The sequence below is a fragment of the Leptodactylus fuscus genome, chromosome 9, assembly GCF_031893055.1.
Source record: "Leptodactylus fuscus isolate aLepFus1 chromosome 9, aLepFus1.hap2, whole genome shotgun sequence".
Taxonomy (NCBI): Eukaryota; Metazoa; Chordata; class Amphibia; order Anura; family Leptodactylidae; genus Leptodactylus; species Leptodactylus fuscus.
Window position 1 is genome coordinate 1,998,774 of NC_134273.1, and position 22,103 is coordinate 2,020,876.

A 22,103-nucleotide genomic window follows, 5' to 3' on the forward strand; every position below is an offset into this window, starting at 1 on the left:
GATAAGTAATGTAATGTATGTACACAGTGACGGCACCAACAGAATAGTGAGCGCAGCTCTGGGGTATAATACAGGATAAGTAATGTAATGTATGTACACAGTGACTGCACCAGCAGAATAGTGAGCGCAGCTCTGGAGTATAATACAGGATAAGTAATGTAATGTATGTACACAGTGACTGTACCAGCAGAATAGTGAGCGCAGCTCTGGAGTATAATACAGGATAAGTAATGTAATGTATGTACACAGTGACTGCACCAGCAGAATAGTGAGCGCAGCTCTGGAGTATAATACAGGATAAGTAATGTAATGTATGTACACAGTGACTGTACCAGCAGAATAGTGAGCGCAGCTCTGGAGTATAATACAGGATAAGTAATGTAATGTATGTACACAGTGACTGTATCAGCAGAATAGTGAGCGCAGCTCTGGAGTATAATACAGGATAAGTAATGTAATGTATGTACACAGTGACTGTACCAGCAGAATAGTGAGCGCAGCTCTGGAGTATAATACAGGATAAGTAATGTAATGTATGTACACAGTGACTTTACCAGCAGAATAGTGAGCGCAGCTCTGGAGTATAATACAGGATAAGTAATGTAATGTATGTACACAGTGACTGCACCAGCAGAATAGTGAGCGCAGCTCTGGAGTATAACAGGGCTGTAACTATGTGTCGTGTACATGGTGTGGATATGTTAAGATTGCAGGAGGGTGTAAGGTTACATTGTCCCGGGTTGTATCTTGGGCTGTGAGAGAAGAACATTGTTTTGGATTTATAAAGAGGAAGTGTCCGCAGAGATTTATTGTCCCTGATAAATCTGCCACTTGGTAAATAACACAATCAGCTATATATAGGGATTATTGGTGGGAACCGCTCAGGAATGTTTTAGTATCTCGCATAGTATTAGATCCACTGACATCAGCACAAAAACTGTCGGCGGAAGCTTCAAGGATTTGGGGTTCCATCACTAAGCCCAATGCCCAGTCAGAGAAAGTGTTGTATAGCAGGGCCTGGGTAGGCTATTCCACAATCACAGTCCTCAGCCTCTGAGCTGCATGAATCCATAGATTCCCATATAGATCCAGGGCCTGGGTGGGCTATTCCTAAGATTTACAGCTCCAGTGAAGGAGCCTTGTCAGCTCTTCAGATTTTTTCTATAAACAGACGGACCACCATCTTGTCTTTTGAGGGGATTTCCATGAATAGTTTTCCCTCTTACAAAAGATCATTTACAAGTGCACCCTGGACCTTCCCCACCACTGAACCCCCAAACTTTACTCCCCCTATATCCACAGCCTCCCCTCATCCTCTATATCCACAGCCTCCCCTGTCCTCTATATCCACAGCCTCCCCTGTCCTCTATATCCACAGCCTCCCCTGTCCTCTATATCCACAGCCTCCCCTCTGTCCTCTATATCCACAGCCTCCCCTCTGTCCTCTATATCCACAGCCTCCCCTCTGTCCTCTATATCCACAGCCTCCCCTCTTCCTCTATATCCACAGCCTCCCTTCTGTCCTCTATATCCACAGCCTCCCCTGTCCTCTATATCCACAGCCTCCCCTCATCCTCTATATCCACAGCCTCCCCTCATCCTCTATATCCACAGCCTCCCCTCTGTCCTCTATATCCACAGCCTCCCCTCATCCTCTATATCCACAGCCTCCCCCTGTCCTCTATATCCACAGCCTCCCCTGTCCTCTATATCCACAGCCTCCCCTCATCCTCTATATCCACAGCCTCCCCTGTCCTCTATATCTACAGCCTCCCCTGTCCTCTATATCCACAGCCTCCCCTCATCCTCTATATCCACAGCCTCCCCTCATCCTCTATATCCACAGCCTCCCCTGTCCTCTATATCCACAGCCTCCCCTCATCCTCTATATCCACAGCCTCCCCTCATCCTCTATATCCACAGCCTCCCCTGTCCTCTATATCCACAGCCTCCCCTCATCCTCTATATCCACAGCCTCCCCTCATCCTCTATATCCACAGCCTCCCCTGTCCTCTATATCCACAGCCTCCCCCTGTCCTCTATATCCACAGCCTCCCCTCATCCTCTATATCCACAGCCTCCCCTGTCCTCTATATCCACAGCCTCCCCCTGTCCTCTATATCCACAGCCTCATCCTCTATATCCACAGCCTCCCCTGTCCTCTATATCCACAGCCTCCCCTCATCCTCTATATCCACAGCCTCCCTTCTGTCCTCTATATCCACAGCCTCCCTTCTGTCCTCTATATCCACAGCCTCCCCTGTCCTCTATATCCACAGCCTCATCCTCTATATCCACAGCCTCCCCTGTCCTCTATATCCACAGCCTCCCCTCTGTCCTCTATATCCACAGCCTCATCCTCTATATCCACAGCCTCCCCTGTCCTCTATATCCACAGCCTCCCCTCTGTCCTCTATATCCACAGCCTCCCCTCATCCTCTATATCCACAGCCTCCCTTCTGTCCTCTATATCCACAGCCTCCCCTGTCCTCTATATCCACAGCCTCCCCTCTGTCCTCTATATCCACAGCCTCCCCTCATCCTCTATATCCACAGCCTCCCCTCATCCTCTATATCCACAGCCTCCCTTCTGTCCTCTATATCCACAGCCTCCCCTGTCCTCTATATCCACAGTCTCCCCCTGTCCTCTATATCCACAGCCTCCCCTGTCCTCTATATCCACAGCCTCCCCCTGTCCTCTATATCCACAGCCTCCCCTCATCCTCTATATCCACAGCCTCCCTTCTGTCCTCTATATCCACAGCCTCCCCTGTCCTCTATATCCACAGCCTCATCCTCTATATCCACAGCCTCCCCTGTCCTCTATATCCACAGCCTCCCCTGTCCTCTATATCCACAGCCTCATCCTCTATATCCACAGCCTCCCCCTGTCCTCTATATCCACAGCCTCATCCTCTATATCCACTGCCTCCCCTGTCCTCTATATCCACAGTCTCCCCTCATCCTCTATATCCACAGCCTCATCCTCTATATCCACAGCCTCCCCTGTCCTCTATATCCACAGCCTCCCCTGTCCTCTATATCCACAGCCTCATCCTCTATATCCACAGCCTCCCCCTGTCCTCTATATCCACAGCCTCATCCTCTATATCCACTGCCTCCCCTGTCCTCTATATCCACAGTCTCCCCTCATCCTCTATATCCACAGCCTCCCCTCATCCTCTATATCCACAGCCTCCCCCTGTCCTCTATATCCACAGCCTCCCCTCATCCTCTATATCCACAGCCTCCCCTCATCCTCTATATCCACAGCCTCCCCTCTGTCCTCTATATCCACAGCCTCCCCCTCATCCTCTATATCCACAGCCTCATCCTCTATATCCACTGCCTCCCCTGTCCTCTATATCCACAGTCTCCCCTCATCCTCTATATCCACAGCCCCCCCTGTCCTCTATATCCACAGCCTCCCCCTGTCCTCTATATCCACAGCCTCCCCTCTGTCCTCTATATCCACAGTCTCCCCCTGTCCTCTATATCCACAGCCTCCCCCTCATCCTCTATATCCACAGCCTCCCCTGTCCTCTATATCCACAGCCTCCCCTGTCCTCTATATCCACAGCCTCCCCCTGTCCTCTATATCCACAGCCCCCCCTGTCCTCTATATCCACAGCCTCCCCTGTCCTCTATATCCACAGCCTCCCTTCTGTCCTCTATATCCACAGCCTTCCTTCTGTCCTCTATATCCACAGTCTCCCCTCTGTCCTCTATATCCACAGCCTCATCCTCTATATCCACAGCCTCCCCTGTCCTCTATATCCACAGCCTCCCCTCTGTCCTCTATATCCACAGCCTCCCCTCATCCTCTATATCCACAGCCTCCCTTCTGTCCTCTATATCCACAGCCTCCCCTGTCCTCTATATCCACAGCCTCCCCTCTGTCCTCTATATCCACAGCCTCCCCTCATCCTCTATATCCACAGCCTCCCTTCTGTCCTCTATATCCACAGCCTCCCCTGTCCTCTATATCCACAGTCTCCCCCTGTCCTCTATATCCACAGCCTCCCCTGTCCTCTATATCCACAGCCTCCCCCTGTCCTCTATATCCACAGCCTCCCCTCATCCTCTATATCCACAGCCTCCCTTCTGTCCTCTATATCCACAGCCTCCCCTGTCCTCTATATCCACAGCCTCATCCTCTATATCCACAGCCTCCCCTGTCCTCTATATCCACAGCCTCCCCTGTCCTCTATATCCACAGCCTCATCCTCTATATCCACAGCCTCCCCCTGTCCTCTATATCCACAGCCTCATCCTCTATATCCACAGCCTCCCCTCATCCTCTATATCCACAGCCTCCCCCTGTCCTCTATATCCACAGCCTCCCCTCATCCTCTATATCCACAGCCTCCCCTCATCCTCTATATCCACAGCCTCCCCTCTGTCCTCTATATCCACAGCCTCCCCCTCATCCTCTATATCCACAGCCTCATCCTCTATATCCACTGCCTCCCCTGTCCTCTATATCCACAGTCTCCCCTCATCCTCTATATCCACAGCCCCCCCTGTCCTCTATATCCACAGCCTCCCCCTGTCCTCTATATCCACAGCCTCCCCCTGTCCTCTATATCCACAGTCTCCCCCTGTCCTCTATATCCACAGCCTCCCCCTCATCCTCTATATCCACAGCCTCCCCTGTCCTCTATATCCACAGCCTCCCCTGTCCTCTATATCCACAGCCTCCCCCTGTCCTCTATATCCACAGCCCCCCCTGTCCTCTATATCCACAGCCTCCCCTGTCCTCTATATCCACAGCCTCCCTTCTGTCCTCTATATCCACAGCCTCCCTTCTGTCCTCTATATCCACAGCCTCCCCTGTCCTCTATATCCACAGCCTCCCTTCTGTCCTCTATATCCACAGCCTCCCCCTGTCCTCTATATCCACAGCCTCCCCTGTCCTCTATATCCACAGCCTCCCCTCATCCTCTATATCCACAGCCTCCCCTCTGTCCTCTATATCCACAGCCTCCCCCTGTCCTCTATATCCACAGTCTCCCCTCATCCTCTATATCCACAGTCTCCCCTCATCCTCTATATCCACAGCCTCCCCCCTGTCCTCTATATCCACAGCCTCCCTTCTGTCCTCTATATCCACAGTCTCCCCTCATCCTCTATATCCACAGCCTCCCCTCATCCTCTATATCCACAGTCTCCCCTCATCCTCTATATCCACAGCCTCCCCCCTGTCCTCTATATCCACAGCCTCCCTTCTGTCCTCTATATCCACAGCCTCCCCTCATCCTCTATATCCACAGCCTCCCCCCTGTCCTCTATATCCACAGCCTCCCCCTGTCCTCTATATCCACAGCCTCCCCCTGTCCTCTATATCCACAGTCTCCCCTCATCCTCTATATCCACAGCCTCCCCTCTGTCCTCTATATCCACAGCCTCCCCTCATCCTCTATATCCACAGCCTCCCTTCTGTCCTCTATATCCACAGCCTCCCCTGTCCTCTATATCCACAGCCTCCCCTCTGTCCTCTATATCCACAGCCTCCCCTCATCCTCTATATCCACAGCCTCCCTTCTGTCCTCTATATCCACAGCCTCCCCTGTCCTCTATATCCACAGTCTCCCCCTGTCCTCTATATCCACAGCCTCCCCTGTCCTCTATATCCACAGCCTCCCCCTGTCCTCTATATCCACAGCCTCCCCTCATCCTCTATATCCACAGCCTCCCTTCTGTCCTCTATATCCACAGCCTCCCCTGTCCTCTATATCCACAGCCTCATCCTCTATATCCACAGCCTCCCCTGTCCTCTATATCCACAGCCTCCCCTGTCCTCTATATCCACAGCCTCATCCTCTATATCCACAGCCTCCCCCTGTCCTCTATATCCACAGCCTCATCCTCTATATCCACAGCCTCCCCCTGTCCTCTATATCCACAGCCTCCCCTCATCCTCTATATCCACAGCCTCCCCTCTGTCCTCTATATCCACAGCCTCCCCCTCATCCTCTATATCCACAGCCTCATCCTCTATATCCACTGCCTCCCCTGTCCTCTATATCCACAGTCTCCCCTCATCCTCTATATCCACAGCCCCCCCTGTCCTCTATATCCACAGCCTCCCCTCTGTCCTCCTGTCCCATAGACGGGTCTCATTGTCCTGTGTGTGACAGTTCTGGGTCTGCGAGGCCATTGTGTGCACACAGATTAGTCTGTACTGGATATTATGGGCCCATAAATCAGGACTGATCACCACTGGTCCTATATAAAGGCTGTGGTATCGGCTCTTCCCTCCATAGAGCGCTGTGCACACAGGTAAGTCACAGTCCTTGTATGGAGCGGCAGGTAGGCACCCAGCTTTCCCAGGTCATCCTGTGGGATCAGCAGTGACTGTTATATGGGATAAGCGTCCCTCCATGTAACACTCTGCTCCGCTCCAAGGGCATGCTGGGAGTTGTAGTGGAGGGCGGCAGGATCCAATGCTTATCACCTTCACTATCCAGCAGGAGCCACCATGACGGTCTCCTACACCCTGGAAGTCGCCAACGCAAGATTCGCCGGATTCTCCAAACTGCTCCTGCGCTGGAAAGGAAGTATCTACAAACTGCTGTACAAGGAGCTGATGGTGTTCTCTGCCTGCTACACAGTACTGAGCCTCGTCTACAGGTGAGAAGTAGTACTGTGCACTGTCCTTATATACAGGACTAGAGAAGTGGTACTGTGCACTGTCCTTATATACAGGAGAAGAGAGAAGTGGTACTGTGCACTGTCCATATATACAGAACTAGAGAAGTGGTACTGTGCCCTGTCCATATATACAGGACTAGAGAAGTGGTGCTGTGCACTGTCCATATATACAGAACTAGAGAAGTAGTACTGTGCCCTGTCCATATATACAGGACTAGAGAAGTGGTGCTGTGCACTGTCCATATATACAGGAGAAGAGAGAAGTGGTACTGTGCACTGTCCATATATACAGGAGAAGAGAGAAGTGGTACTGTGCACTGTCCTTATATACAGGAGAAGAGAGAAGTGGTACTGTGCACTGTCCTTATATACAGGACTAGAGAAGTGGTACTGTGCACTGTCCATATATACAGGAGAAGAGAGAAGTGGTACTGTGCACTGTCCATATATACAGGGGTAGAGAAGTGGTACTGTGCACTGTCCTTATATACAGGAGAAGAGAGAAGTGGTACTGTGCACTGTCCATATATACAGGAGAAGAGAGAAGTGGTACTGTGCACTGTCTATATATACAGGAGAAGAGAAGTGGTACTGTGCACTGTCCATATATACAGGGGTAGAGAAGTGGTACTGTGCACTGTCCTTATATACAGGACTAGAGAAGTAGTACTGTGCACTGTCTATATATACAGGACTAGAGAAGTGATACTGTGCACTGTCCATATATACAGGAGAAGAGAAGTGGTACTGTGCACTGTCCTTATATACAGGACTAGAGAAGTAGTACTGTGCACTGTCCATATATACAGGACTAGAGAAGTGGTACTGTGCACTGTCCTTATATACAGGAGAAGAGAAGTAGTACTGTGCACTGTCCTTATATACAGGACTAGAGAAGTGGTACTGTGCACTGTCCTTATATACAGGAGAAGAGAGAAGTGGTACTGTGCACTGTCCATATATACAGAACTAGAGAAGTGGTACTGTGCCCTGTCCATATATACAGGAGAAGAGAGAAGTGGTACTGTGCACTGTCCATATATACAGAACTAGAGAAGTGGTACTGTGCCCTGTCCATATATACAGGACTAGAGAAGTGGTGCTGTGCACTGTCCATATATACAGAACTAGAGAAGTAGTACTGTGCCCTGTCCATATATACAGGACTAGAGAAGTGGTGCTGTGCACTGTCCATATATACAGGAGAAGAGAGAAGTGGTACTGTGCACTGTCCATATATACAGGAGAAGAGAGAAGTGGTACTGTGCACTGTCCTTATATACAGGACTAGAGAAGTGGTACTGTGCACTGTCCATATATACAGGAGAAGAGAGAAGTGGTACTGTGCACTGTCCATATATACAGGGGTAGAGAAGTGGTACTGTGCACTGTCCTTATATACAGGAGAAGAGAGAAGTGGTACTGTGCACTGTCCATATATACAGGAGAAGAGAGAAGTGGTACTGTGCACTGTCTATATATACAGGAGAAGAGAAGTGGTACTGTGCACTGTCCATATATACAGGGGTAGAGAAGTGGTACTGTGCACTGTCCTTATATACAGGACTAGAGAAGTAGTACTGTGCACTGTCTATATATACAGGACTAGAGAAGTGATACTGTGCACTGTCCATATATACAGGAGAAGAGAAGTGGTACTGTGCACTGTCCTTATATACAGGACTAGAGAAGTAGTACTGTGCACTGTCTATATATACAGGACTAGAGAAGTGATACTGTGCACTGTCCTTATATACAGGGGTAGAGAAGTGGTACTGTGCACTGTCCATATATACAGGGGTAGAGAAGTGGTACTGTGCACTGTCCTTATATACAGGAGAAGAGAAGTGGTACTGTGCACTGTCCATATATACAGGACTAGAGAAGTGGTACTGTGCACTGTCCATATATACAGGAGAAGAGAAGTGGTACTGTGCACTGTCCATATATACAGGACTAGAGAAGTAGTACTGTGCACTGTCCATATATACAGGACTAGAGAAGTGGTACTGTGCACTGTCCTTATATACAGGACTAGAGAAGTGGTACTGTGCATTGTCCTTATATACAGGACTAGAGAAGTGGTACTGTGCACTGTCCATATATACAGGACTAGAGAAGTGGTACTGTGCACTGTCCTTATATACAGGACTAGAGAAGTGGTACTGTGCACTGTCCATATATACAGGACTAGAGAAGTAGTACTGTGCACTGCCCATATATACAGGACTAGAGAAGTGGTACTGTGCATTGTCCTTATATACAGGACTAGAGAAGTGGTACTGTGCACTGTCCATATATACAGGGCTAGAGAAGTGGTACTGTGCACTGTCCTTATATACAGGACTAGAGAAGTGGTACTGTGCACTGTCCTTATATACAGGACTAGAGAAGTGGTACTGTGCACTGTCCATATATACAGGGCTAGAGAAGTGGTACTGTGCACTGTCCTTATATACAGGACTAGAGAAGTGGTACTGTGCACTGACCATATATACAGGACTAGAGAAGTGGTACTGTGCACTGTCCATATATACAGGACTAGAGAAGTAGTACTGTGCACTGTCCATATATACAGGACTAGAGAAGTAGTACTGTGCACTGTCCATATATACAGGACTAGAGAAGTAGTACTGTGCACTGACCATATATACAGGACTAGAGAAGTGGTACTGTGCACTGTCCTTATATACAGGACTAGACAAGTAGTACTGTGCACTGTCCTTATATACAGGACTAGAGAAGTGGTACTGTGCACTGACCATATATACAGGACTAGAGAAGTGGTACTGTGCACTGTCCTTATATACAGGACTAGAGAAGTGGTACTGTGCACTGTCCATATATACAGGACTAGAGAAGTGGTACTGTGCACTGTCCATATATACAGGACTAGAGAAGTAGTACTGTGCACTGTCCATATATACAGGAGAAGTGGTACTGTGCACTGTCCATATATACAGGACTAGAGAAGTGGTACTGTACACTGTCTATATATACAGGACTAGAGAAGTAGTACTGTGCACTGCCCATATATACAGGACTAGAGAAGTGGTACTGTGCACTGTCAATATATACAGGGCTAGAGAAGTGGTACTGTGCACTGTCCTTATATACAGGACTAGACAAGTAGTACTGTGCACTGACCATATATACAGGACTAGAGAAGTGGTACTGTGCACTGTCCTTATATACAGGACTAGACAAGTAGTACTGTGCACTGACCATATATACAGGACTAGAGAAGTGGTACTGTGCACTGTCCATATATACAGGACTAGAGAAGTAGTACTGTGCACTGTCCATATATACAGGAGAAGTGGTACTGTGCACTGTCCATATATACAGGACCAGAGAAGTAGTACTGTGCACTGTCCTTATATACAGGACTAGAGAAGTGGTACTGTGCACTGTCCATATATACAGGAGAAGAGAGAAGTGGTACTGTGCACTGTCCATATATACAGGACTAGAGAAGTGGTACTGTGCACTGTCCTTATATACAGGACTAGAGAAGTAGTACTGTGCACTGTCTATATATACAGGACTAGAGAAGTGATACTGTGCACTGTCCTTATATACAGGGGTAGAGAAGTGGTACTGTGCACTGTCCATATATACAGGGGTAGAGAAGTGGTACTGTGCACTGTCCATATATACAGGGGTAGAGAAGTAGTACTGTGCACTGTCCTTATATACAGGAGAAGAGAAGTGGTACTGTGCACTGTCCATATATACAGGACTAGAGAAGTGGTACTGTGCACTGTCCATACATACAGGACTAGAGAAGTGGTACTGTGCACTGTCCTTATATACAGGACTAGAGAAGTGGTACTGTGCACTGTCCTTATATACAGGACTAGAGAAGTGGTACTGTGCACTGTCCTTATATACAGGACTAGAGAAGTGGTACTGTGCACTGTCCATATATACAGGACTAGAGAAGTGGTACTGTGCACTGTCCTTATATACAGGACTAGAGAAGTGGTACTGTGCACTGTCCATATATACAGGACTAGAGAAGTGGTACTGTGCACTGTCCATATATACAGGACTAGAGAAGTGGTACTGTGCACTGTCCATATATACAGGACTAGAGAAGTGGTACTGTGCACTGTCCATATATACAGGACTAGAGAAGTGGTACTGTGCACTGTCCATATATACAGGACTAGAGAAGTGGTACTGTGCACTGTCCTTATATACAGGACTAGAGAAGTGGTACTGTGCACTGTCCATATATACAGGACTAGAGAAGTGGTACTGTGCACTGTCCTTATATACAGGACTAGAGAAGTGGTACTGTGCACTGTCCATATATACAGGACTAGAGAAGTGGTACTGTGCACTGTCCTTATATACAGGACTAGAGAAGTGGTACTGTGCACTGTCCTTATATACAGGACTAGAGAAGTGGTACTGTGCACTGTCCTTATATACAGGACTAGAGAAGTGGTACTGTGCACTGTCCATATATACAGGAGAAGAGAGAAGTGGTACTGTGCACTGTCCATATATACAGGGGTAGAGAAGTGGTACTGTGCACTGTCCTTATATACAGGAGAAGAGAGAAGTGGTACTGTGCACTGTCCTTATATACAGGAGAAGAGAGAAGTGGTACTGTGCACTGTCCTTATATACAGGACTAGAGAAGTGGTACTGTGCACTGTCCATATATACAGGAGAAGAGAGAAGTGGTACTGTGCACTGTCCATATATACAGGGGTAGAGAAGTGGTACTGTGCACTGTCCTTATATACAGGAGAAGAGAGAAGTGGTACTGTGCACTGTCCATATATACAGGAGAAGAGAGAAGTGGTACTGTGCACTGTCTATATATACAGGAGAAGAGAAGTGGTACTGTGCACTGTCCATATATACAGGAGAAGTAGTACTGTGCACTGTCCATATATACAGGACTAGAGAAGTAGTACTGTGCACTGTCTATATATACAGGACTAGAGAAGTGATACTGTGCACTGTCCATATATACAGGACTAGAGAAGTGGTACTGTGCACTGTCCATATATACAGGGGTAGAGAAGTGGTACTGTACACTGTCTATATATACAGGACTAGAGAAGTGATACTGTGCACTGTCCATATATACAGGACTAGAGAAGTGGTACTGTGCACTGTCCATATATACAGGACTAGAGAAGTAGTACTGTGCACTGCCCATATATACAGGACTAGAGAAGTGGTACTGTGCATTGTCCTTATATACAGGACTAGAGAAGTGGTACTGTGCACTGTCCATATATACAGGACTAGAGAAGTAGTACTGTGCACTGCCCATATATACAGGGCTAGAGAAGTGGTACTGTGCTCCCTCCATATATACAGGAGAAGAGAAGTAGTACTGTGCACTGTCCTTATATACAGGACTAGAGAAGTGGTACTGTGCACTGTCCTTATATACAGGACTAGAGAAGTGGTACTGTGCACTGTCCATATATACAGGGCTAGAGAAGTGGTACTGTGCACTGTCCTTATATACAGGACTAGACAAGTAGTATTGTGCACTGACCATATATACAGGACTAGAGAAGTGGTACTGTGCACTGTCCATATATACAGGACTAGAGAAGTAGTACTGTGCACTGTCCATATATACAGGAGAAGTGGTACTGTGCACTGTCCATATATACAGGACCAGAGAAGTAGTACTGTGCACTGTCCTTATATACAGGACTAGAGAAGTGGTACTGTGCACTGACCATATATACAGGACTAGAGAAGTGGTACTGTGCACTGTCCTTATATACAGGACTAGAGAAGTGGTACTGTGCACTGTCCATATATACAGGAGAAGAGAGAAGTGGTACTGTGCACTGTCCATATATACAGGACTAGAGAAGTAGTACTGTGCACTGTCCATATATACAGGACTAGAGAAGTGGTACTGTGCACTGTCCTTATATACAAGACTAGAGAAGTAGTACTGTGCACTGTCTATATATACAGGACTAGAGAAGTGATACTGTGCACTGTCCTTATATACAGGGGTAGAGAAGTGGTACTGTGCACTGTCCATATATACAGGGGTAGAGAAGTGGTACTGTGCACTGTCCATATATACAGGGGTAGAGAAGTAGTACTGTGCACTGTCCTTATATACAGGAGAAGAGAAGTGGTACTGTGCACTGTCCATATATACAGGACTAGAGAAGTGGTACTGTGCACTGTCCTTATATACAGGACTAGAGAAGTGGTACTGTGCACTGTCCTTATATACAGGACTAGAGAAGTGGTACTGTGCACTGTCCTTATATACAGGGGTAGAGAAGTGGTACTGTGCACTGTCCTTATATACAGGACTAGAGAAGTGGTACTGTGCACTGTCCATATATACAGGACTAGAGAAGTGGTACTGTGCACTGTCCTTATATACAGGACTAGAGAAGTGGTACTGTGCACTGTCCATATATACAGGACTAGAGAAGTGGTACTGTGCACTGTCCATATATACAGGACTAGAGAAGTGGTACTGTGCACTGTCCATATATACAGGACTAGAGAAGTGGTACTGTGCACTGTCCATATATACAGGACTAGAGAAGTAGTACTGTGCACTGCCCATATATACAGGACTAGAGAAGTGGTACTGTGCACTGTCCATATATACAGGAGAAGAGAGAAGTGGTACTGTGCACTGTCCTTATATACAGGACTAGAGAAGTGGTACTGTGCACTGTCCATATATACAGGGCTAGAGAAGTGGTACTGTGCACTGTCCTTATATACAGGACTAGAGAAGTGGTACTGTGCACTGTCCTTATATACAGGACTAGAGAAGTGGTACTGTGCACTGTCTATATATACAGGGCTAGAGAAGTGGTACTGTGCACTGTCCTTATATACAGGACTAGAGAAGTGGTACTGTGCACTGTCCATATATACAGGACTAGAGAAGTGGTACTGTGCACTGTCCTTATATACAGGACTAGAGAAGTGGTACTGTGCACTGTCCATATATACAGGGCTAGAGAAGTAGTACTGTGCACTGTCCATATATACAGGACTAGAGAAGTGGTACTGTGCACTGTCCATATATACAGGACTAGAGAAGTAGTACTGTGCAGTGTCCATATATACAGGAGAAGAGAAGTAGTACTGTGCAGTGTCCATATATACAGGAGAAGTGGTACTGTGCACTGTCCATATATACAGGACTAGAGAAGTGGTACTGTGCACTGTCCATATATACAGGGCTAGAGAAGTAGTACTGTGCACTGTCCATATATACAGGACTAGAGAAGTGGTACTGTGCACTGTCCATATATACAGGACTAGAGAAGTAGTACTGTGCACTGTCCATATATACAGGAGAAGTGGTACTGTGCACTGTCCATATATACAGGACTAGAGAAGTAGTACTGTGCACTGTCCATATATACAGGACTAGAGAAGTGGTACTGTACACTGTCTATATATACAGGAGTAGAGAAGTGGTGCTGTGCACTGTCCGTATACACAGGAGAAGAGAAGTAGTACTGTGCACTGTCCATATATAGAGATCCCCCTAGTGTTGACTGTATAATCTGTATGTAGTGAGCTCCCCCTAGTGGTGACTGTATAATCTGTATGTAGTGAGCTCCCCCTAGTGGTTACTGTATAATCTGTATGTAGTGAGCTCCCCCTAGTGGTGACTGTATAATCTGTATGTAGTGAGCTCCCCCTAGTGGTGACTGTATAATCTGTATGTAGTGAGCTCCCCCTAGTGGTGACTGTATAATCTGCATGTAGTGAGCTCCCCCTAGTGGTGACTGTATAATCTGTATGTAGTGAGCTCCCTCTAGTGGTGACTGTATAATCTGTATGTAGTGAGCTCCCTCTAGTGGTGACTGTATAATCTGTATGTAGTGAGCTCTCCCTAGTGGTGACTGTATAATCTGTATGTAGTGAGCTCCTCCTAGTGGTGACTGTATAATCTGTATGTAGTGAGCTCCCCCTAGTGGTGACTGTATATACTGTATGTAGTGAGCTCCCCCTAGTGGTGACTGTATAATCTGTATGTAGTGAGCGCCTCCTAGTGGTGGCTGTATAATCTGTATGTAGTGACCTCCCCTTAGTGGTGACTGTATAATCTGTATGTAGTGACCTCCCCCTAGTGGTGACTGTATAATCTATATGTAGTGAGCTCCCCCTAGTGGTGACTGTATAATCTGTATGTAGTGAGCTCCCCCTAGTGGTGACTGTATAATCTGTATGTAGTGAGCTCCTCCTAGTGGTGACTGTATATACTGTATGTAGTGAGCTCCTCCTAGTGGTGACTGTATAATCTGTATGTAGTGAGCGCCCCCTAGTGGTGACTGTATAATCTGTATGTAGAGAGCTCCCTCTAGTGGTGACTGTATAATCTGTATGTAGTGAGCTCCCCCTAGTGGTGACTGTATATTCTATATGTAGTGAGCTCCTCCTAGTGGTGACTGTATAATCTGTATGTAGTGAGCTCCTCCTAGTGGTGACTGTATAATCTGTATGTAGTGAGCTCCCCCTAGTGGTGACTGTATAATCTGTATGTAGTGAGCTCCTCCTAGTGGTGACTGTATAATCTGTATATAGTGAGCTCCCTCTAGTGGTGACTGTATATTCTGTATGTAGTAAGCTCCCCCTAGTGGTGACTGTATAATCTGTATGTAGTGAGCGCCTCCTAGTGGTGACTGTATAATCTGTATGTAGTGAGCTCCTCCTAGTGGTGACTGTATAATCTGCATGTAGTGAGCTCCCCCTAGTGGTGGCTGTATATACTGTATGTAGTGAGCTCCCTCTAGTGGTGACTGTATAGTCTGTATGTAGTGAGCTCCCCCTAGTGGAGACTGTATAATCTGTATGTAGTGAGCGCCTCCTAGTGGTGACTGTATAATCTGTATGTAGTGAGCTCCCCCTAGTGGAGACTGTATAATCTGTATGTAGTGAGCTCCCCCTAGTGGTGACTGTATATACTGTATGTAGTGAGCTCCCCCTAGTGGTGACTGTATAATCTGTATGTAGTGAGCGCCTCCTAGTGGTGACTGTATACTCTGTATGTAGTGAGCTCCTCCTAGTGGTGACTGTATAATCTGTATGTAGTGAGCTCCCCCTAGTGGTGGCTGTATAATCTGTATGTAGTGAGCTCCTCCTAGTGGTGACTGTATAATCTGTATGTAGTGAGCTCCCCCTAGTGGAGACTGTATAATCTGTATGTAGTGAGCTCCCCCTAGTGGTGACTGTATATACTGTATGTAGTGAGCTCCCCCTAGTGGTGACTGTATAATCTGTATGTAGTGAGCGCCTCCTAGTGGTGACTGTATACTCTGTATGTAGTGAGCTCCTCCTAGTGGTGACTGTATAATCTGTATGTAGTGAGCTCCCCCTAGTGGTGACTGTATAATCTGTATGTAGTGAGCTCCCTCTAGTGGTGACTGTATAATCTGTATGTAGTGAGCTCCCCCTAGTGGTGGCTGTATAATCTGTATGTAGTGAGCTCCTCCTAGTGGTGACTGTATAATCTGTATGTAGTGAGCTCCCCCTAGTGGTGACTGTATAATCTGTATGTAGTGAGCTCCCTCTAGTGGTGACTGTATATACTGTATGTAGTGAGCTCCCCCTAGTGGTGACTGTATAATCTGTATGTAGTGAGCGCCTCCTAGTGGTGACTGTATAATCTGTATGTAGTAAGCTCCTCCTAGTGGTGACTGTATAATCTGCATGTAGTGAGCTCCCCCTAGTGGTGGCTGTATATACTGTATGTAGTGAGCTCCCTCTAGTGGTGACTGTATAGTCTGTATGTAGTGAGCTCCCCCTAGTGGAGACTGTATAATCTGTATGTAGTGAGCGCCTCCTAGTGGTGACTGTATAATCTGTATGTAGTGAGCTCCCCCTAGTGGAGACTGTATAATCTGTATGTAGTGAGCTCCCCCTAGTGGTGACTGTATATACTGTATGTAGTGAGCTCCCCCTAGTGGTGACTGTATAATCTGTATGTAGTGAGCGCCTCCTAGTGGTGACTGTATACTCTGTATGTAGTGAGCTCCTCCTAGTGGTGACTGTATAATCTGTATGTAGTGAGCTCCCCCTAGTGGTGGCTGTATAATCTGTATGTAGTGAGCTCCTCCTAGTGGTGACTGTATAATCTGTATGTAGTGAGCTCCCCCTAGTGGTGACTGTATAATCTGTATGTAGTAAACTCCCTCTAGTGGTGGCTGTATAATCTGTATGTAGTGAGCTCCTCCTAGTGTTGACTGTATAATCTGTATGTAGAGAGCTCGTCCTAGTGGTGACTGTATAATCTGTATGTAGTGAGCTCCCCCTAGTGGTGACTGTATAATCTGTATGTAGTGAGCTCCCTCTAGTGGTGACTGTATAATCTGTATGTAGTGAGCTCCCCCTAGTGGTGGCTGTATAATCTGTATGTAGTGAGCTCCTCCTAGTGGTGACTGTATAATCTGTATGTAGTGAGCTCCCCCTAGTGGTGACTGTATAATCTGTATGTAGTGAGCTCCCTCTAGTGGTGACTGTATAATCTGTATGTAGTGAGCTCCCCCTAGTGGTGACTGTATAATCTGTATGTAGTGAGCTCTCCCTAGTGGTGACTGTATAATCTGTATGTAGTGAGCTCCTCCTAGTGGTGACTGTATAATCTGCATGTAGTGAGCTCCCTCTAGTGGTGGCTGTATAATCTGTATGTAGTGAGCTCCCCCTAGTGGTGGCTGTATATACTGTATGTAGTGAGCTCCTCCTAGTGGTGACTGTATAGTCTGTATGTAGTGAGCTCCCCCTAGTGGTGACTGTATAATCTGTATATAGTGAGCTCCCTCTAGTGGTGACTGTATATTCTGTATGTAGTGAGCTCCTACTAGTGGTGACTGTATAGTCTGTATGTAGTGAGCTCCCCCTAGTGGTGACTGTATAATCTGTATATAGTGAGCTCCCTCTAGTGGTGACTGTATATTCTGTATGTAGTGAGCTCCTCCTAGTGGTGACTGTATAGTCTGTATGTAGTGAGCTCCCCCTAGTGGTGACTGTATAATCTGTATATAGTGAGCTCCCTCTAGTGGTGACTGTATATTCTGTATGTAGTGAGCTCCTCCTAGTGGTGACTGTATATACTGTATGTAGTGAGCTCCTCCTAGTGGTGACTGTATAATCTGTATGTAGTGAGCTCCCCCTAGTGGTGACTGTATAATATGTATGTAGTGAGCGCCTCCTAGTGGTGACTGTATAATCTGCATGTAGTGAGCTCCTCCTAGTGGTGACTGTATAATCTGTATGTAGTGAGCTCCCTCTAGTGGTGACTGTATAATTTGTATGTAGTGAGCTCCCCCTAGTGGTGACTGTATAATCTGTATGTAGTGAGCTCTCCCTAGTGGTGACTGTATAATCTGTATGTAGTGAGCGCCTCCTAGTGGTGACTGTATAATCTGTATGTAGTGAGCTCCCCCTAGTGGTGACTGTATAATCTGTATGTAGTGAGCTCCTCCTAGTGGTGACTGTATAATCTGTATGTAGTGAGCTCCTCCTAGTGGTGACTGTATAATCTGTATGTAGTGAGCTCCCCCTAGTGGTGACTGTATAATCTGCATGTAGTGAGCTCCCCCTAGTGGTGGCTGTATATACTGTATGTAGTGAGCTCCTCCTAGTGGTGACTGTATAGTCTGTATGTAGTGAGCTCCCCCTAGTGGTGACTGTATAATCTGTATATAGTGAGCTCCCTCTAGTGGTGACTGTATATTCTGTATGTAGTGAGCTCCTCCTAGTGGTGACTGTATATACTGTATGTAGTGAGCTCCCTCTAGTGGTGACTGTATATACTGTATGTAGTGAGCTCCCCCTAGTGGTGACTGTATAATCTGTATGTAGTGAGCGCCTCCTAGTGGTGACTGTATAATCTGCATGTAGTGAGCTCCCCCTAGTGGTGGCTGTATATACTGTATGTAGTGAGCTCCTCCTAGTGGTGACTGTATAATCTGTATGTAGTGAGCTCCCCCTAGTGGTGACTGTATAATCTGTATATAGTGAGCTCCCTTTAGTGGTGACTGTATATTCTGTATGTAGTGAGCTCCTCCTAGTGGTGACTGTATATACTGTATGTAGTGAGCTCCCCCTAGTGGTGGCTGTATATACTGTATGTAGTGAGCTCCTCCTAGTGGTGACTGTATAATCTGTATGTAGTGAGCTCCTCCTAGTGGTGACTGTATAATCTGTATGTAGTGAGCACCTCCTAGTGGTGACTGTATAATCTGTATGTAGTGAGCTCCCCCTAGTGGTGACTGTATAATCTGTATGTAGTGAGCTCTCCCTAGTGGTGACTGTATAATCTGTATGTAGTGAGCTCCCCCTAGTGGTGACTGTATAATCTGTATGTAGTGAGCTCTCCCTAGTGGTGACTGTATAATCTGTTTGTAGTGAGCTCCCCCTAGTGGTGACTGTATAATCTGTATGTAGTGAGCTCCTCCTAGTGGTGACTGTATATACTGTATGTAGTGAGCTCCTCCTAGTGGTGACTGTATAATCTGTATGTAGTGAGCTGCCCCTAGTGGTGACTGTATAATCTGTATGTAGTGAGCCCCCCCTAGTGGTGACTGTATAATCTGTATGTAGTGAGCTCCCCCTAGTGGTGACTGTATAATCTGTATGTAGTGAGCGCCTCCTAGTGGTGACTGTATACTCTGTATGTAGTGAGCTCCCCCTAGTGATGACTGTATAATCTGTATGTAGTGAGCTCTCCCTAGTGGTGACTGTATAATCTGTATGTAGTGAGCTCCTCCTAGTGGTGACTGTATAATCTGTATGTAGTGAGCTCCCCCTAGTGGTGACTGTATAATCTGTATGTAGTGAGCCCCCCCTAGTGGTGACTGTATAATCTGTATGTAGTGAGCTCCCCCTAGTGGTGACTGTATAATCTGTATGTAGTGAGCTCCCCCTAGTGGTGACTGTATAATCTGTATGTAGTGAGCTCCCCCTAGTGGTGACTCTATAATCTATATGTAGTGAGCTCCCCCTAGTGGTGACTGTATAATCTGTATGTAGTGAGCTCCTCCTAGTATAGACTGTATAATCTGTGTGTAGTGAGCTCCTCCTAGTGGTGACTGTATAATCTGTATGTAGTGAGCTTCCCCTAGTGGTGACTGTATAATCTGTATGTAGTGAGCTCCCTCTAGTGGTGGCTGTATAATCTGTATGTAGTGAGCTCCCTCTAGTGGTGGCTGTATAATCTGTATGTAGTGAGCTCCTCCTAGTGGTGACTGTATAATTTGTATGTAGTGAGCTCCTCCTAGTGGTGACTGTATAATCTGTATGTAGTGAGCTCCCTCTAGTGGTGACTGTATATACTGTATGTAGTGAGTGCCCCCTAGTGGTGACTGTATATATTGTATGTAGTGAGCTCCTCCTAGTGGTGACTGTATAATCTGTATGTAGTGAGCTCCCCCTAGTGGTGGCTGTATAATCTGTATGTAGGGAGCTCCTCCTAGTGGTGACTGTATAATCTGTATGTAGTGATCTCCTCCTAGTGGTGACTGTATAATCTGTATGTAGTGAGCTCCCCCTAGTGGTGACTGTATAATCTGTATATAGTGAGCTCCCCCTAGTGATGACTGTATAATCTGTATGTAGTGAGCTCCTCCTAGTGGTGACTGTATAATCTGTATGTAGTGAGCTCCCCCTAGTGGTGACTGTATATACTGTATGTAGTGAGCTCCCCCTAGTGGTGACTGTATATACTGTATGTAGTGAGCTCCCCCTAGTGGTGACTGTATAATCTGTATGTAGTGAGCGCCTCCTAGTGGTGACTGTATAATCTGCATGTAGTGAGCTCCCCCTAGTGGTGGCTGTATATACTGTATGTAGTGAGCTCCTCCTAGTGGTGACTGTATAATCTGTATGTAGTGAGCTCCCCCTAGTGGTGACTGTATAATCTGTATATAGTGAGCTCCCTTTAGTGGTGACTGTATATTCTGTATGTAGTGAGCTCCTCCTAGTGGTGACTGTATATACTGTATGTAGTGAGCTCCCCCTAGTGGTGGCTGTATATACTGTATGTAGTGAGCTCCTCCTAGTGGTGACTGTATAATCTGTATGTAGTGAGCTCCTCCTAGTGGTGACTGTATAATCTGTATGTAGTGAGCACCTCCTAGTGGTGACTGTATAATCTGTATGTAGTGAGCTCCCCCTAGTGGTGACTGTATAATCTGTATGTAGTGAGCTCTCCCTAGTGGTGACTGTATAATCTGTATGTAGTGAGCTCCCCCTAGTGGTGACTGTATAATCTGTATGTAGTGAGCTCTCCCTAGTGGTGACTGTATAATCTGTATGTAGTGAGCTCCCTCTAGTGGTGGCTGTATAATCTGTATGTAGTGAGCTCCCTCTAGTGGTGACTGTATAATCTGTTTGTAGTGAGCTCCCCCTAGTGGTGACTGTATAATCTGTATGTAGTGAGCTCCTCCTAGTGGTGACTGTATAATCTGTATGTAGTGAGCTCCCCCTAGTGGTGACTGTATAATCTGTATGCAGTGAGCTCCCCCTAGTGGTGACTGTATAATCTGTATGTAGTGAGCTCCCTCTAGTGGTGACTGCATAATCTGTATGTAGTGAGCTCCCTCTAGTGGTGACTGTATAATCTGTGTGTAGTGAGCTCCCTCTAGTGGTGACTGTATAATCTGTATGCAGTGAGCTCCTCCTAGTGGTGACTGTATAATCTGTATGTAGTGAGCTCCCTCTAGTGGTGACTGCATAATCTGTATGTAGTGAGCTCCCTCTAGTGGTGACTGTATAATCTGTGTGTAGTGAGCTCCCTCTAGTGGTGACTGTATAATCTGTATGTAGTGAGCTCCCCCTAGTGGTGACTGTATATACTGTATGTAGTGAGCTCCTCCTAGTGGTGACTGTATAATCTGTATGCAGTGAGCTCCTCCTAGTGGTGACTGTATAATCTGTATGTAGTGAGCTCCTCCTAGTGATGACTGTATAATCTGTATGTAGTGAGCTCCTCCTAGTGGTGACTGTGTAATCTGTATGTAGTGAGCTCCCCCTAGTGGTGACTATATAATCTGTATGTAGTGAGCTCCTCCTAGTGGTGACTGTATAATCTGTATGCAGTGAGCTCCTCCTAGTGGTGACTGTATAATCTGTATGTAGTGAGCTCCTCCTAGTGATGACTGTATAATCTGTATGTAGTGAGCTCCTCCTAGTGGTGACTGTGTAATCTGTATGTAGTGAGCTCCTCCTAGTGGTGACTGTATAATCTGTATGTAGTGAGCTCCTCCTAGTGGTGACTGTATAATCTGTATGTAGTGAGCTCCTCCTAGTGGTGACTGTATAATCTGTATGTAGTGAGCTCCCCCTAGTGGTGACTGTATAATCTGTATGTAGTGAGCTCCCCCTAGTGGTGACTGTATAATCTGTATGTAGTGAGCTCCTCCTAGTGGTGACTGTATAATCTGTATGTAGTGAGCTCCTCCTAGTGG

At 46.5% G+C, this 22,103-nt stretch overlaps 1 protein-coding gene across 2 annotated transcripts in view; it reads left to right on the plus strand.

Moving 5' to 3' along the window:
- The first annotated feature begins 6,481 nt into the window (after positions 1–6,481).
- Positions 6,482–22,103, plus strand: part of BEST4 (bestrophin 4) — a 28,897-nt gene continuing 13,275 nt past the window's right edge. For both annotated transcript variants that reach the window (XM_075287468.1, XM_075287469.1), the window contains exon 1: positions 6,482–6,633. In XM_075287468.1, coding sequence (XP_075143569.1) covers positions 6,482–6,633 — 152 coding nt within the window. The remainder of the gene's footprint in view (positions 6,634–22,103) is intronic.